Source organism: Heliangelus exortis, chromosome 12 (assembly GCF_036169615.1).
Source record: "Heliangelus exortis chromosome 12, bHelExo1.hap1, whole genome shotgun sequence".
NCBI lineage: Eukaryota > Metazoa > Chordata > Aves > Apodiformes > Trochilidae > Heliangelus > Heliangelus exortis.
This window is the reverse complement of record NC_092433.1, coordinates 15,904,974-15,923,718: the sequence shown is the minus strand read 5'-3', so window position 1 is coordinate 15,923,718 and position 18,745 is coordinate 15,904,974. Positions and strand designations below refer to the sequence as shown.

Below are 18,745 nucleotides of genomic sequence, written 5' to 3'. Positions count from 1 at the left end.
GCACAAGCAAGATGAAACAGTGCTGGTGTTGACATAAACAAAAAACTGGTCTCTAATGCCTGTAAAAGGCACTATATATAGCAAATGAAGGTTACCATGGACCAGTGGAAAAAAAGTAAATTTTAAATGTGAGTTTAAAATTCCTCAGTCCCTAGGGTAAGAAGCAGAAAGCATCAAAATGAAAACCATGTTCCTCCAAACAGTGGACTCCAGATGGTGATGCCATGCTCCAGCAGCCCTAGACCAGAATGAAAGTGTCAACTTTAAGACCTAGATGAGCACTGGAAGGATGAGTGGAACACCAGGAAAAGGGGTAGAAATTAGGAAATAATGGTATGACAATTTAACTGCATTAGTAGTGGAAGTTTTTCACATCTAGGTATTCTTTCTTCTTCTGCAATAAGTAAATCTGGAAGAAACATTAATTTTTATTAGATGGCTAAATTGATGGTTATACTTATGTATTCTTGATTTTGTATGTACCTAAACTGTGCTTTCTCTTTGTGCATAAACAAGGTTTTGAGTGTAACATTGATACAAGCACAGGTTTAAGCAAACACCTCACAAGTTTGACTGCTGCTTCCCTGAAGCTCAGTTTCTGTAATTCTAGGAGGTTTATGAGGTCTGTGTCCTCTGCAGGATGCCAATATTTAGGATTTTTAAATGCAAACACCCCCTCTCTTTTTGTTATGGAGCCACAGTCAGTACATTAAGAGTGTTCCCCACTTGAAAATATTTTTTTTTTACAAGAACAAAAAACGAGTTTCTTTTGTATGTAAAGAAAGAAATAGGCTTATGTGCAGGAGTGAAGGATCTTAAATAAAACATTGTCCTTTCTCAACTTCAGTTCAACTGGGAAAATCAATTTTTGGTTCTTCAACTGCGAAGAAAGATCAAAAGGAAAAACTGACAATCTAAACAAAGGGCAAGGTGATCTGGGCTGCTTGCACTCTTGTTCCCTGGTGTGCTTCATACAGGCACTTTTCCAAGCAGAATACATTTACAGAAGAATCAAGGGTATGTTTTTTTTCCTCTGAACCAACCATGTTGGGAATAAAAGTGACCCGAATATAAAAGTAACAAAATACTACTTTACATTAATTTTCTGGAGTTCTTTGGTTCTAATATAGGCAACAGTTCAAAGATGTTATGTGTTATGTTTTAAAGAATTTTCATTGATTTTAGTTCACTAGGTCTGGCCAAAGCTGTAACTTTTTTTAGAGCACTTTATGTAATGCAAGATAAAAACATTCAGTCTCATGTACAGGTGCTTTTATTCTTGCTTAAATGCCTTTCTGGGTAAGTATTTGAATCTTCATGTAAAAAATAATTTCAGTCACTGTGGAGGGGAACTTTGTGGAGATTGGCTTTTCTGCTTTTATTGAATCATATTTTTACCTTTAATAAATAAAATGTGATTTATTCTTATAGGCTTATATTTACAAGAGAAGATAAAGTGTCAGCCAGAAAAGCAGAAGGGAATAGTTGTGAAAACTGTCTTTAAAACACACAAACAAAAAACCAACCTAAACTGAAAAAAAACCCAACAAAAAAAAACCCCAAAAACCAAACAAAAACCCAAACAACTTGGAAGAGCTTTTACAAAGTGTATTTATTATTGTCTGCATAAATGCTAAGAGTTGAAAATAATTAAGAAAGTAATTCACTGATGGTTTCTGGAGAGAATTGCTGTGCAGACATCACTTTTGTAACCATATTAAATGTTAATTGAGTGGAGACTACAAGTATAAAACCAGGCTGCAGCTGACTGGAGGTGCATCTTGGCAGCAAAATATTTTTGTCTGTGTGTTTTGTATCAGTATCTTTGGGCCTTTACTCATGCAGGCAGAATGCCTTTACATTTGGGACTCTTTGGCATGTCTTGGCATGGGAGAGGTGCAAATCACTGTCTACAGAATGCTCATCTCAAATCCAGATGGTCTGAAGTTTCAGACCCAGCAATTGTAACTGGCAGCTCTGGGGTATTTTGGAATCTGGTGTTTTGAGGGAGGGGCACTCTGCACTGAAGCATTTGAAAACCAGGACCTGTAGGAAGTGCTTCCAAAGGGCTGTCACAAATGAGTGGTGATTTATAAAGTTCAGGTCTGTGATTTTTGATCAAGCCCTCCTCAAGCACTGAAAAGCCCCAGGACCACCTCTTTTCAAGTCAAGTGTGTCCAATGAAGGCTTTGAAAGCAAATCCACTGATGTTAGACCTTAAATTTGGGTGCCTGTATAATAGCTTTGGAGGCTGATGTCAGCATTACATAAGCCATAAAAATCTGTGTGTTTGTTCTACATAGAGTTTGAGCCCCTCTGAACTACTTGGAGTTTCTTTATTGTGGAGTTAACTGATGAAAGGAATCTTCTGAATTAGGTGAGCAATGAAGAAGCCACATAGAAGAATTATGATAGTGGTAATGAAATGTGCTTAATTTTCTTTCCTCATTCACTTAATGGGTTGTGTAACAGGATAGTTCCTGGGAGCTGGTGTCAGAACACTGCCAGATCTTCCTGCTTAGCCTGGTGTAATGCCAGTGGCATCTTGGTCCTTTACCACTTCACTTCTTGGACAGGAGAGCAGAAGTTAGCTGCTGAAAGCAACCCTCTCTTAATTTTCAATTCTTTTTCTTTCTTCTTTCATTAGGCCAGGACAGTTGAGAGTTTTTATAAAAAGTTTGTTGCATGGAGCACACATGACTGATATGGGTGGCCAAGGTCAGAGCCTCAGATGTCTTGTTCCCTCTATCAACACCTTTTCTGCACTGCTGGCTGAAGCTTTTCTCTAGAGCTGCCCTGTGCAGAGCTATAAACCAACCCACTCCTGGGGGAAATTACTTTCTTTCACAAGATGGTTCAGGTTCATCACTGATGTTCTTCTCTTGCTGCCAGGTCCCTTGTCCCTCTGCAGCTTTCCTGGGCTACAAGCATATTGAGAGTGCTGTGCCCTGGGGATGTGGGACCTTAGGGCTTTCTCCTGTCTTCTGCTTTGGTCTTTTGGGATGCCATACAGGATGACTTGAAGAATGGAGCATTTCATTTTATACAGGTCACAGTGACATAGTAGGGTTTTGTTTAAAGCCATTTGCCTTCTGGTAATGTTCCCTATGCTGAACGCCCAGGAAATTGTTGAAATGCCAACTTTGCAGCAGACTGGAAGTGAGCAGGAGCAAACCTCCATTTAGTTGCCACTTCTTGAAAATTCCTGGAGCAAATACAGATGTGGTTCTGCAAAAGTCATCAGAGATAATGTCAGCAAAGCAGTTCAGTGCTAGTCAGCTGATAGGAAAAGCATGTTTGTAAATGTTCAGCTTCAGATCAGTGGTAATAAAATAAAATAAAATAAAATTATTGTGTATGTTACCTGATTTCATTTCTCATGTGTGCAATATGTTTGGCTTTAAAACTCTGGTCCAGAAGCTGAGCACACCATGTACTTGGAAGCAAAATCTTTTGATACCAGAATAGGTGGGTTTTTGACAAATTTGAAAAACAGCCTTTCCTTGTGAAACAATAGGAATTTGTATGTAAAAAGAAAAAAAAATAGATTGTGCTAAAGAAAATGTTGAAAATGAAAATGAGGAGTGGTTTTGACTCGTGTGGGTTTGTTTAGGACTCACGCTCAGGATAATGTTTCTTGGGGGGCAGGGAGGGGAAATTGTAAGTATGGTTGACAATTATTTTTATATCCTTAATTTAAATGAAATCAATGATTGCTTGTGGAAATGTCACTTTGGGATAAATGAGACATAATATTAGTAGCAGGTTTTTCTCATTAATTTAGCAGGTGAAATGCTGTTTTTCAGGATTTCTTGGGAGATAAAACATTGATGAGGTTTATAGTGTCACTGCTATGCAAAAAATAACCTTTATGCCCCTTTTAGTTTCTTAAACTATAACAATTTTTTAGTTTACATGTGAAATTGTGAAGTCAACCACTGGGATTGTATTACCCTTCTGTGCTTGGGGCTGTATTAGCAACCAAAAGGAGTGTTACTGATTCCAGCTTTGAACTCTGAGCAGACAACATAGGATGTGAATTCTTTTCCCTCTGTTCCCAGTCAGATAACACAATATAGTACAACTCCTTTGAGAAAAATGGGGAGTTGTCTATCCAGGGGGAATGAGATCATATATTTAAGTCTCACAATTCCTTTGTAGGATGCACACATCCTTTGTGGATTGTTTTATGGGGCAGGTAAAAGTAAATGTGTCTAAAACATGAAACTCAGTTATTTCTTTGTATAACCTTAATCAGCTAATTAGTTACAGGCCTCTTAAAAGATGTTTAGAAATACTTAAATCTTTCCCTTGTCGATTGCTGAAAATTTCTACTTATGTGGGCTACTTAGAAAAATTCTTGTCCTCTATTAGATTTCATCTGTTTTCTCCAGCAAAATAGGATATTTTAGTTTAAATACCCAGAGAACTTTTAAAAGCAATTCTGAAAGGGCAAATGGTTACAACTGTCCTTGAGGTAATACATCCCACTAAATATTTGGAGCTCTGTTCTTATGTGGAAGCATCTGTGGTGAGCTGTTTTGCACCCAGATTGCTGCCAAAGATTTTCTACTCTTGTGTCCCTGTGCCATGCCCTAGCTTGGACTGAGTGGTGTTGACCATGTTGCATATTCCTGGAAATCTGAAGCAAATACCAGTGTGGAAGACCCAGTGGAATACCAAGGAAAGAAAATGCAAGCAGTGGACTGTATGATTTGGCTCACCCCCTAATGCAGATGTAAACTTTGATTGCACCAACTGCTATATAGCTATATATAGATATCTATATATCTACACCTATACACATATATGTGTGTATATCTACACCTATATATAGATATTTCTTCTCAGGCAGTAAGATCCCAGTGCCAGGGATCATTCTTCAGTGTCTCCAGCAATATACCTACAAGATCAGTGATGTAAAGCAGATTTACTGTAAAACAGAATTTCAGGTATTCACAGTAAGAGGAAGATCCACCCATTGCTCAGTAGCAGGGAAGCTTTTTACAAAAGGAAGGCCCCAGTTCTCCCAGTGACATCATGTCTAGACATCTGTATGGATTTGGCATTGCCTGTTTATGACTGAGCAGTGAGATACAGCAGTAACTCCTCTGTCTGCTGTGATGCAGGCTGGTGAGATGTGTCAGACCTCCTTCCTTGTAATAAGTTGTGGAAGTGGATGTTTTAGGGAAAAGATCATTCCACTGGGAAGCAGTGTTGTTGAGCATCCTGTTCTCTTTTAATGGTTAAATGTGGGGGGGTGTATGTGCATGAGTGTACAAATGTACATATTCCTTTTTAATATGTATCTTAATAGTCAGCCCTATGATGCCCTTCAGCCCTAAGTGCTTTTAGGTTATGTGAGCACAAACTGAGCTTATAGGCCTGACTTTAACTGAATATTTTTGTATTTATGCAAATGGCTGTCAAATTGAGCCCTTTATTAAAAAAAAAAAAAGAGAGCAACCTTCCTCTTCTGTCCCTTCACTCACTCTAATTTTTATATTCTGTTGTTTAGAATGTGCATATTCCAGTTCAGGTGTTTCAATTAATGAAATCCTTATACTGGTTGAACTCCTTATATATTTGTTTATATGGAAGTTGTACGTAGATGTTAAAGGGAAAAATATTTCTGTGGCTAGGAATCTGAAAGGATATTAGATTTTCTTATATTTTGTGTATCCTCAAGATGTCTTCCCACAAAAGATGAGTTTAACAAAACTGTACTCTTGAGAATTGCCAGAGATGACAGTATAGAGTATTTCTGACTGCAGGAATTCTGCAGGTTTACAGGTAGGTGTACTTTGAGAGGGATGCAGTCCCATTGACTTTAAAATACTCCATTGCAGCTTAAGTTTATAATACATTTCCTTCCTAATGCTTTCTGTTTAGCAAAATCTCTTGTTAATCTTAACCCCAGGAGAAGTGCAGATCAAAAGAATAATTTATATTATGAGTGAGCACGTTGACAGCTGGCTGTAGGAGAGGTGAATATCACTTTCCAGGTACCTAAGACCAATCTGTGCTCTCAAGTCTCATGCCAGACAATAAAAAAAATACCTCTGCCCAATACCTTTGACTGCTATTAGTAGGCAGTAGTAAAAGGAATCATCTAAGATGCTTCTAAGGAAACTTCTCATGTTTTATTCCAGAATAGTCTGATAAGGCAGGGAGCCCTATTTTAAAGTAAGAGACATCAATTTTATCTAACTTCAGGTAATCCCAGTTCTAATTGCTGTGCAATCAGCACATACAAAAGGCATAATAAAGGGCAGAAAGAAAGAAGGTGGCTTAAGTTTCACTGACTTGGACTAGAATATCTCAATTGCAGTTGCATGCCTGTGTTGGATGGTGTGGATTCTTACCCACTGAGAAATGAGAAGCTCCTCCAGAAAGTTTGCAGATCCCAGTCAAGTCTCTGGCACACAGATGGAATTTCTCTTGACTGGCAGAACTCTGCTGGTACCTGTGGCTGGGTAGGAACAAAACTCTTCAAAAATCCATCCAGTAGGTAAAGACACATATTGTGCCACAGAGATCTTCTTGCAAGCTGCTGTTATGAAGTTCCAGTTTCAGAAGAAACATCTAATTATGGTTTTGGGGCATTCACTGTGATTAATTGTAACATCCAGGGGCTACCCCAGACCAGAAATGTGTGAATGGGGAAAAGGCTGAAGTAGTGTTTAGAAATTCCTAGATGTCTGCAGACATTCCCAAGCTTAATTTCCTTCATGTCATTGCAACCATATCCATTTTTATGCATATTTTAGTGCCTGAAGATTAGAAAATAACTTTTAATTGTTATTTATGAAGCACCATATGGCTGTCTGTAATTTTGGCTTCCCGATGAATGAGGAAAATGAAATTAATTGGAAATCACACTCAGAAATCTATTATTAAGGTAATAGAGCTAACAGTTTGCCCAGTGCCCTCATCCAGAGCATGTTGTAGCTGTGTATAATAAGGAGCAACTCTTTATAAACCCGCAAATAAAGTAAGGGCCAAAGAGAGGTTGAGACAAGAAGAGAAGTTTGTGCTTTGGTCATGAACAGTGGGTTCAGTTGCAGCTGAACTGAAGGATGCAACATGTATTTTGGCCACTGCTTTACAGTGTGATCTAAATCAGAAGTATTTCCTTGAATTGAAGGCTTTTATACCATATTTAACTTTCATCTTCCATACTAATGCTAAGCAAGTAGGAATTTGTTTGGTCCACTCACTAAGCTGTTAAATATTTGAGTCTGTTTTGTGCCTTGTGTTCCATCAGTGATAACAATTTAAATCTTGAGGGTTTTTTTTCCTCTTAAATATACAGTGAGTCTTCAGAGCTGGATCTGTAAGGTTTTCATCATTGTGCTTTCACCAAGCAGTCTAAATTGAAGACTTAATACAATGGTGTTAAATGAAAGAAATGACCAAGATGAAAGACTGTAAAAATTACCAAACTATGAAAAGCACAGTGGGACTTCTTCTCTTATTCTTTTTTTTTTTTTTTTTTTCCTTCTTATCTGGAACATTCCCTAAATTGCCTTTCTCTGATGTTTTTGCAAAGTGTCTGCAGATGGTGTGATATTAAGAAAAATATCACAGACCAAAAAGGAAATCTAGAAATAATGTTGAAAGGAAGTTATTTTTCTTGGAAGGCCAATTAATATTGGCAGGGCTGCATTCAGAATGGTTTTATGTTGAACTACTTGGCAGACCACATGAGAGTGAAGGGATTGTATGGGTTGGTTAACTTTATGGGGCTGTAAAAAGAGCATTATTCAGGTAATAAAAATTTGATGTTTGAGCTTCTAAACAAAACTTTTTTTAGTTTTGAATCTAATTTCACCAGTGTAGCACTGATCCATGAGATGTCCTTTTTATGGAATAATTAAGCCTGAACTATTGAATTAAATATTAAGACTCCTGTAATGGGCCTCCTCTTAACCTTATTCCAATATTAGATTATTTTGGCAATTGCTTCTGTTTCACATATGTGGTTAGTAAACAAAACTAGGAGGAGCATGATAGTACATCTCCTGTTTTAGTGTCTTACTGCTATTATCTGACACTGTTATAATCAGCTGTATTTACCACAGATGATGCCCATGTCCAGCTGGTTTTCACAAGGCATTAAGAGATGATGAAACCCTTTGAGAAGCCTTAGTCCTGATTTGAGCAATGGCAAATTTTATAGAACTTGGGTGTAAAGCTGTTCCACCTTCAGATACCTCCCTTTTACTTCTTGGCCTCTTTCTCACACTTGTGCAGGCTGCTGATTGTGTGCCCAGCCACCACTATGTGAGATGCTCCACATTTCTGTAAGTTTTGCCCTCAGTTTTAATGCTTATTTTTTGAGGCCCTTGCCAGGCATAACAAACCTGGGTGTGAAGGCTGTGCTTGGCAAAGCAGTAATTATCAGATCTGTGCTTGAACCCCCTTCACCTGCCACTTATATTACATTATGAGTTTGTTAACACTTCTGAAGTGATGATGGTAACATTGCAGTTTTCTTTACTCTCTGCGTGTTTACTTGTTTTACTGGGTGAGTTCCCTGGTTTCTTGCCCAGGTTTCTTATTTTGTGCTCTGTGTTTGAAAACATCTTCTATTCCAGCAACTCTTTTATGCTTAGAAGCGAATTCTGTAAAAATTCATGTTCCCCATTTTCTGTATTTTCTACACTGAATACACTTTTTTCAAACCCATCTCTGCAGTTCAGTATATGGATAAAAGAATTAGAATCACTCAGAGAGCACTTTCTGTCTTTTGTGGCTTACTCATAATCACAAAGAATGAAATTTTGAAAAGATTCCAGGATAACAGGTGTGGGTATTGTTGCAGCTAGGGGCAAGAACAGTGTTTGTTCTTAATGACTGCTTGACTTCAACACCACAGATTGCATAAAACCTGTTCTCTGAATAGCATTAAAACAAATTGTGTTATGGTATTCAATCAATAATTTAAGACAGTCGAGCTTCTTGAGACTGCTAACTTTAAAATATGTTTTCTTTAAAAAAAAGTTTGCAGCATATTTTGCCAAAGAAAACTTGGAATCCTTGTAAGACTAAAAGGTAAAAATGCAAAGGAAACTTCTATTTGTTGCACTATTATTTGTTTTGTTTCTCATTTAGGAAAAAGGGAAAAGTGGGGGAAAATTACTTGCTAGAAAACTGGTAAAACTTCAAATGATGGTTTTAGAAAGCAAGTCTTGTTATGTGTCTGTGGATTTTATGTTTATAAGGAAAACAGGTCTACTAAAAATTTCTTAGTGTATAATAGATCATCCTGAGAAGCTTCCATGGGGGTGTCAGGTAACAGGGATCTCCCTGAGGAACTAATACACAAGGAAAAGTTCTTTGCTTGCTTTTACTGTGTCTTAAAGTGAAATCATCATCAGAAGAGAAAAATAATACTGAAGCCTGGAAGCTGCAAGAATGGAAGTTGTGGGTATGACAGAAGAACACTTTATCAGTTTTATAAATATCAAGTTTTCCATTTTGTTTAGAATTTACTGTGCAGTTTGGTGCTGGGCACCAGGCTGACATTGGAGGTTACAGAAGGGACCTTCTCTGCTTTACACACAGAATAGATGTTGCATGAGAGTTGGCAGAAAAAGTTTTTTTCTTACTTCTCTGTCGATATCAGTGGTCTTCCACCAGATGAAAAACTTCTTTGTCTCCTGACTGAGATTTCAAAGCCTGTTTCCTCTTGAGTACGTAGGCAAATATGACAAATAGCAGTTTCTCTAAACCTTGTGCCTATTACAGAGGAAATCTGCATGAAAAAATAATGAGATCTTAGGCTGAAAAAAGAAACTGTTAAAGGCTGGAAGATATCAGCACATAAGATGAACAATTTTAACGTGAGAACTAGTTTTTTGTTTCCCTGCCTTCATATGCAAAGCTTTCCATGCATTATAGTGGTGCTGCTGGATCTTGTGAGGCTCTGGTTGCTATATATCTCATTTATCAGGTTTAACTTAAACGTAGGATGTGTGAATACTTGATTACTTCCATTCTGAGAAGGTTTAAGTGTACAATGTTAAGAGTCAGCTTTAGCTTAGCTGATTTTATCCAGCTTTAAGTTTTTTATCACTGGTGAAGTGCGTAATAATGGTTATGAAAGCAATTAATAACAGTAGTGACAGAATCAAGAGACTGACTAATTTATCATTATAGATTTTAATGAGGCTTATAATCTAGCAATAAATATATTCAAAAGTATGGAGTTCTAAAAAGGATGATTTATTTAACTGTAATTCTAAACTAGTCTGAGAACAAAAGGTTGTAGAAAGTAGGCATGTAAAAATGTAATTCTTTTTGGTGTTACAGAGTATTAAAATGAAAACAACAGAGGAGGAAAGTTTAAATTAAAATTAAAGGTGGGGGGACTGGGGGACCAATAGTTTGTAGATGTGGGAGGTATCTTGTCCCCAGCTTCTTTTTTCCATCTCAATCTGCTTACTTAGCAGAGCCTGGGAACTTTCTTAGATGCTGCATCCCTGGAGTTCTCAGAAGATGGGAAGCAGTGGAAGTGGTAGCAATACTTGCTCCTTGGGAAAAGCTGCTTCAGATTTCAGAGCAAGTCTGTGTAATGCCAATAGTTATTACAGCAACTTTAATATTGATTGCTCAATTTGGGAATTAGGCTTTTAAAACATTTTTTAAAAATTGCATTATGCTTATTATGAACTTCCTTATAGTTTAAATTCTTTTCCCTTCTTTCTTGTGCTGAAATAAGTATCCCAGAGTGTCTCTGGACAGGGGTATTGTTAAAAAGTAATAAGCACCTGACAGGAACTTGCCTGAGAAGTGTAACAGGATAGCTGAAATTAGGAAAATTAATTAGAGCCAGTCTTTCCCAAAGGGAAAGCAGTCCCATGGTCTAATTCTGTAGTGTAGCATGCCTTGCCAGAGTTGTCCTGAGTGCTCTGGTAGGGAATCTTCAGATCAGAAACAGGCAGGAGTGAGGCAAATGGCCATGCAGTCTTACACTCTGCTCTTCACAGTGATTTATTTTTGATCAGCTGCAGCACATTTTCATGTCATTGTTAACACACCTAATTTGCAATCACAGGGTCCTATCAATAATAATGGAAAGTTGTTCACAGGTAATAAATTAGCACACCATATAGCAGAGCTGTGCTACTCAGCAGATATTGTTTCATGATGAAGAATTCAGTAGTTAAATATACACAGCAGTGGGCTGAGAACAAGCTGTTCATTTTTGCTGCAAGCAGTACCAGTGGACCAGAGTAACCATAGCTCCCCAAAGCAGGACTGATTTTATTGATTTTAAATAGGCTTTCATTATAGAACTGACCCTATTACAGTTGCTGGGAGTATCACTTCCATTTGTACTTCCAGCACTGAATGCAGGAAGGAGATGTGTTGCTGCATGCAATACAGGACATCTGTGTCCCTTGGAGTGTTATATTGTGTTCTGCTGAAACGTCTGAATTTATTTAAAAGAAAAGAACTTCAGGCTTTTTTGTTATGTGCTCAGATTTAATTTTTTCAGAAGTGTGCTTAGCCCCTACGAGGGTTATGAAATTTTAAAGTCTGAGAACTTTTTGGAAGAGTAAAGTTCTTGCTTATTTATGGGCGCCTGACTTGAGAAATAGCTGCACTTTGCTCCATTTTTTTAAAGGAAACTTCAGAAATGTTCATGTCTCTTCTTCTGTAGATTAGTGTAAAAAAGCCAAATATAAGATTCAGTGAATAAATCTAACATATTAATGCATTCAAGTTATAATTGGTTAAAGCACATACTGTTACCAGAAATGCATCATTAACCTGCATGAAGCAGTTCATGACTATTTGCTGCTAAATTAAAGATACTTAAAAGCAGTCTTTTTTTGGTGTTGTTTTGAATAATAAAGACAATTTTAAAACTGTGACAAAGAAATAATCTGTTAACACTTAGGAAACAGTTTGTTGTGTTGTTTGGGTTTGGTGTTGGGATCTGAGTTTCTTTATTTCATTATGCAAAGGCTGCAGTCAGTGGCCATAACCAGGAGTTCATTGAAACCTTAATAACCACATGCAGGGCTGTCAAAAATGTTGGAGGATACCCCATGGTGGAGAAAAAACATGTTGCTTGTGCTGGGTTCTCTTCCAACATAGCCCTGCTGAAAAATTTTTCCAGTGTTACTGCAGAAGTTTGCAAGGGTGCTAATGGAAATTAATTACAGATTTTTTAAAAGTGAGTTTAATACTGACTTTCTATACTGCTTTTTATGTTATTTATTTATTAATATTAAATCCCACAAGTGAAGGTGAATTACTTCACATATTCCAGCTAAAACCACATTTCTTTTGGGATAGTCTTCCATAACATGATTTGGGAATTCAGCCAGGAAACAGCATAAAAACTTTGTGTGAGCATTTCTAGAAATCAACTCTTTAAATAAAATGACAGCGTGTAAGTAGTGAATCAACTTGGGAAGTGCTGAATGATCAAGTTTAGTTACTGGAAAATAAGATCTGACTGGTTTACTTCATTTTACAAAGCTTGGCCAAATAACTATTGAATTAAATTGCTTCCTGTTGGTTTCCCCCAGGGCAAGAAGAACCTTCTGTATTGTGCTCTGCTCAGCTGCTATATTGATTATTTCTTCAGGTCTAATCTTTACATGGTTCTGTTTATTTTCTGGTTTGTTTGTTTAAGTTTTTGACAGTTGTTTTTCTGAGCTTGCTCTATTGCCTTAGTAGTCCTCTAGTGGATTATAAAACTGCACCTTAATTTCTTTCCTTGGTTTGTCATAGCCAAATGAAGAGAATCAGCCCTCCTGTCATGTGCTGGGTAGGGGTAAGGGTAAGGATCCCCTTATTGACACCACCTCTCACTGACCATCAAAATTCCCACTTTTGGTCCAGTTGGCACCTAAACCCCATCTAATTAAACACTTGAAGCATCTATTAGCAAAACTATGTCAGACTCTTCATCCCAGCAACCACTGTGATTTGAGAGTTTGCTCCTCCCTGCAGGTTGGGAAGTGATTTATAGTTTTAATTCATCCTAATAATTTGTGTGCTTAGGAAACACTTGATATAAAAGTTTTTGTTGCATTTAAATTTCCTCCTTATCTGCCTTGCAGTGGCATGAATAATAGGAAGCCCAGAACATGAATATATTGAAATGCATGAAGTATTTTCAAGTAGACTGCTTATAAGGTTCAGAATGATGCATGTCAGATGTTACTGAGTGGATAAACATGTGGAGGCATTTTGCCTCCAGAAGGCTGGGAGTGAGGCATCTCTCAGTACAGTGCTGCCACGAGCTATACTGAAAATGCATTTCTGTCTCAATGCAGGAAACAGAATATTTATTTCACTATTTTTTTTATTCTATCCAAAGATCCAACTTTTTTTTTTAAAGTTGCAAAAATTTATTATACTGGAACTTTGAAATGATGCTGTGTCAGTGGTCTGCACCAAAAATTGCCACACCTTCAAACTTATGTTTTAATATATTTTAATATAAGGATAGTTACGTTAGCCTTTTCTAGGCACAGATTAATGATGTATTAATCTTAGGATCCCAGACTTTGCAAAATACCTGGCAGAATGTGCAAAGTGAGAGTATTCAATATTAATAAGCATCTGACAGGCAGCTGGCAGATCTAAAGAAGCTTCAAGAAGCTGCTGAGGTCCATGGAGCTGCAGAGATCACAAGTGATGGTTTTGTTTCTTTATTTTTCTTTTCCCCTTTCCCTCCCATTTTACTCTGTGTCTCAGGATTGCTTCTGCTGGACATTTAGGGCTTATCACTGAGTCTTGCCACTTTCTTGTTACTAAGATACTGTTGCCTTCACATTGCCAAAAATTCAAGGGATGCCTCATAAAACATGAACCTGTTTTCATAGCCACTGCCCTCGGGCTATGATTTTTTATCTGCCCTTTGGGGATGAGGATTTTTTCTTCTAGGAGCACATCCATGACTTTGCTTACAAGACTTCAGAGCAAGGAATGGAATTTATTCTCTCTGATGAGCATTTGTTCGTTGTGCACTCCAGACAAAATACGATCTGGTTCATGTTTTAAAAACTCTGCCAGAGCATCAGCTGTCAAACTGTATGCTGGCTACATGGCTTTGTGTGGGTTTGATCTAAATCATGACCTATTTTAATTAGGGTAAATTTATCCCTTCACTTCCATGATCAATTTTTTTTTTTTTTTTTTTTTTTTTGCAAGGTTGCTTTATAAAAATGCTGAACTGATTCTTGTTTCATTGCTCACCTGTTATGAACAAGTTCTCATTGGCTTTTTTCAGGAGTCTGACCAGGACATTCTTTTTAAACTTACACTAACAACCCTGGTACACAACACACATAGAATAGCAATATGTTTTTCTTTTACAGAGGCAAAAGAAATTGTTCTGAAGGCACAGATTTTGGCTGGTGGGAGAGGAAAAGGTATTTTCAATAGCGGGTTAAAAGGAGGAGTTCATCTAACTAAAGAGTAAGTCTTTAAAATTGAAAAAAAACCACAAACAATATTCTGTTGTAATATTTAAGATGTTTACAACAGCTACGTTACTGTTTATTTTCATATCTTTCAGTAAACTAACCTTTTTCCTTTGTTTCTAGCCCTAAGATTGTCGAACAGCTTGCTAAACAGATGATTGGGTACAATCTGTCAACAAAGCAAACTCCAAAGGATGGGGTGAGAGTTAAAAAGGTAATATTTTTGTCTCCTGAGAGAAGAGGATTGGGGGACTCTGTTCAGCTGCAGTTTTTGCATTTAATATGCTGGGATGTGTGTGTATGTGTGACGTGTATTTTTTTCATTCCCTTCCCAGTGCCTGATTGATGGCATCTAATTGATGGAAGGGAAAAAGAGTTAGTTTTTCCTTCTTTGAGTGTATGTATTTTGTCTCCTAGTTTTAGTCTGCCTAGAGCTGGAAAAATACATTCATTTTGCCATAGCTTCATCCTTCATCAAATAAATACTAAATGCTAGCATAATTATATATAGCATTAACTGTCCATGCTTACTGATATTTTGTTTAGAGAAGTAGTATATACATGATTAGCTGTAGTATTTAAATTTTCAATATTTCATCATAATCAGCTTTGAGTAGCTTTAATGAAATATAGAGATGGATGACCTGAGAATGATCTCTATTTAAAAAATAAAAAAGTGTCCAAAAGTAAATTCTTCCTAACTTGTTGAAGATAGAATAAAATGTGGTCATGACAGTGAGTCAGCTAATGCATGGTAATTCATTTAGCAAGGCTGGTGCATAATGCAAGGTCCCAAGATTGACTGCAGAATAAATGGATTGCTCTGTATTTGCCCAAATAAAAGGAAACAAGAGTCTCCTTTACCTTAGTAAAATTCTGTAAATCAGGAAATCCTAGAAAATGCCTATCTGCTATAAGTGTTTTTATCTATGCTTTGTCTTACTGAGCAAGGATCTTCAACCAGGTAGGTAATCAAGAGCCACATTCTGTTTGATACCAGGAGATAATTTGGCATGAGCAGAAAGAGCTGCTGTTCACTTTTAATATTTTGTGAGCAGCTTGGAATATTAGCAGAGAAGGAAAACACCTGTCTGGAAATATAATGAGAGATGGAGGAAGGTGTTCAGGTGGTTCTTCTCTTGGGGAGCAGATTACCATCACTTGTCACTGGTTTTGCTAAAAAGATATACTTGATATTAAAAAAATGGGGCAGTATTACCATGAAGACAAAGATCACGATAATGCTAAGGATATAGAGAAATATATACATTTCCCATATTAAGGCATTCTGCTTTAAAAAATCTGTATTGTAAAGGCAGATTTCTTTTATAAATTCTTTTGGTTTATTATTTTTCCCTACTTGTCACATTTGGAATACATAAGCACAGCAATTTCACTCTCCTGTCTGAGTGCAAGTCTGCTCATTCATATACATACTCAGTTCTGAAAATGAGACTTTTATTTTTCTTTGAAATTTATAGGAATGAAAAAAGCCATGGGTGTTGGCATTTTTTGAAATGGATTATTCAAAGGATTTATATTAATATGGCTTTTGTACCAGGTACAGAATAGGTGTACATTTCACTTGTAATTGCCTCCTTCCTCATCCACACATTGCTTGTGTCAATAAACAAAGGTCAATAGTAAAAAGCTAGGGCATATGTGAAGTTTAAGGTGAAGTTTGCACTACTGAACTTCAGGTATTTATTTTGGTGATACAGGACAGTCTGTAGACTGTGTACATTGCTATAGAATTGCATGGAAATTTTTCAGGATACAGCTTACAAATATTTTAATATCGATTCACGATAAACCAATTGTGATGCTTTGCACTGGGAGAAGGTGATCATTGATTGTCATCCACTCTGATTTATAAAGGTGACTTTTAAAAGCCCTAGGCTAATTCACAAGACACATTTTTTTAAAAGGAAAATAGTTATTAAGTCACTTTCTGTGGCAAACAGTGAGTGTCAAGTCAATGGAAGTCACATATCACTTACATGTGTTTGCAAGGAAAGAATAAAAGATCAAATTTTCCTACAATTTAAATAATTATGGAGCAGAAGGTGGAATTTTCAGCTTTCTTTCTCAGCTTATGCACCTGTTACGGAATTTCAAGCATGTTTGTGCTTCTTCAGATTGATGTTTCTTAAATAAACAGCAGTCTCTTTAGTTCCCTCATAACTTGGAAGCTATTTTGTGAGTTTACATAAAATCCTCTCATGGCAGCTTGGAATTTGGAGAGCCTGGTTATCTGAGAAGGCAGTCGTCTCTTATCATGACAACTTGAGAATTTGCTACCTGTGTTTTCTCTCCAAGCAATAACAGAATTAACATTTTGAATATTTAATTCAGTATATGGCTGAGAGCTGTTACAGTTACCCTCATGAAATGAGATGTGTGACTTTACCTTTTAGGTAATGACTTGTTTTTAAGAAGGAGGGCAGGAAGTTTTCTAAAAAACTGTTTTTTTTCCCCAGGACATTTAAAATATAAAGCTGATGTGGTAAATAGATAATAATGCTTCACATTCTTTATCATAAGCAAAATAGACAAACTACAAGAGAAGTCAAGAGTCAGTAGCTTCAATTTCACTATTCTTTGCTGTTTGTTAGTTTTGTCATGGGATTGATAGGTAGACTTCAACAAATAATATTTAAAGACCAATGAATACCAATTTCCCTGGCTTTGCTCTGCATCAAACAGGGAGGATGGTGAAGGAAAGTAACTTTGGGGTTTTGTTAGGAGTGATGTGTTACACAGCCTGTGAAAATTTTTACAATAGTTTTGCCTGCTACAAATGGATTGACCTTCAGTAGTTTTGTGAATTAATACAAAGAAGTAATTTAGGATGTTGATGTGGTTAATTACCAATAGTGTCTTTGACCAGCTGGTTTGGTTTGACCTGTGTCTAAAGCAGCTGACTCCCATTTTTCAGATACATTGATACAGGATATGTAAGAAGGTGAAAACATGCATGCAGGTAATGAGACCAATAGTGGCAAATCAAGGATGCCTTCCATGTCTCTGCTTGTTAATTTGCCAGTTTTGGCAGGTAGCTGAGCTGTGTTTCTGAAGTTGGCATTAGCATCTCTTTGTAGTAGCCTTAACTAGGCAGATGCTTTAGAGTAGTGCAGTAGTTTCCTGTGTTCTGAGTTGTCTCCTTCACCCTGGTTTTCTTTAGATTGCTTTTGAGAAGTTGCTTATTTGAGCCTTTACATCACTCTATCTTCTATGAATAAAGCAAGGTAAAAGTGGAAGGAAACAAAATTACTATAAAGAAAACTACTTCCAAGTAAAAAAAAAAAAAAAAAAAACTATGAAGAAATAACATCTTTCCTTCCATTCTGAGCACAAAAGGCTTTATTTAATTCCTTGTTTCTTACTTTTTTTTTCTGTTTTGTGAAGATGTACAGCCTGGCAGAAGTAAGTACATTCTTTCTTATGTACTCCAGAGTAGAATGTCAAAAAAAACGACTTGGGTGAAAGTATAGTGCATCTTTCTTGCTTATCCTACTTGAACTATGAAAACCTGAGGAATACTTATTGGGTGGAACACATCTTGCTGGGTAGGCAGAGTTCTAACACTAGAGGTTTATAAATACCTCTTGGATCTAAGGAGTTTGAAGTGCTGACTGATGGAGTGAATGTGACCTTATGTTTCATTCAGAGTAATAATTTTTATCTACAGCAGTTGTTCAAAACTGTTGCTTTATAAACTGGCCACGTTAGAAAGCCTTTGCCACTAAATTGTTTCAGATTATTTTAATCTTAGGGAAGTGATTTTTCTGATTTCTAGGAAACAGTAGGTCTGCTAAGGACAAGTGTAATTCCTTCCTTCCTTTCCTTCCTTTCCTTCCTTTCCTTCCTTTCCTTCCTTTCCTTCCTTTCCTTCCTTTCCTTCCTTTCCTTCCTTTCCTTCCTTTCCTTCCTTTCCTTCCTTTCCTTCCTTTCCTTCCTTTCCTTCCTTTCCTTCCTTTCCTTCCTTTCCTTCCTTTCCTTCCTTTCCTTCCTTTCCTTCCTTTCCTTCCTTTCCTTCCTTTTCTTCCTTCCCTTTCCTTTGAAAAGGAATTTGGAATTCTTGCAAAAAAATGTAGTTTTGCAAGTCCTTTATCAAGTGTGAAACTACTTAATCTCTGAAACTGCTCTGATATCTATTGCTAAACTATTGCAGTTTTAAAAAGGAATATATAGTTATTGTAATACTGAAATGGAAAGGACTTTGGCATTGGCATATTTTTGGGGAAAAGGAAAAACTGTTACAAAGAATTTATACAAGCTGTTTTCCCCCC

General features: G+C 36.9%; 1 protein-coding gene across 2 annotated transcripts in view; it reads left to right on the top strand.

The window, feature by feature from the left end:
* SUCLG2 (succinate-CoA ligase GDP-forming subunit beta) overlaps positions 1–18,745 on the top strand; it is a 113,899-nt gene that overhangs the window by 36,402 nt on the left and 58,752 nt on the right. For both annotated transcript variants that reach the window (XM_071756261.1, XM_071756258.1), the window contains 2 exons: positions 14,349–14,448; positions 14,577–14,667. In XM_071756261.1, coding sequence (XP_071612362.1) covers positions 14,349–14,448; positions 14,577–14,667 — 191 coding nt within the window. The remainder of the gene's footprint in view (positions 1–14,348; positions 14,449–14,576; positions 14,668–18,745) is intronic.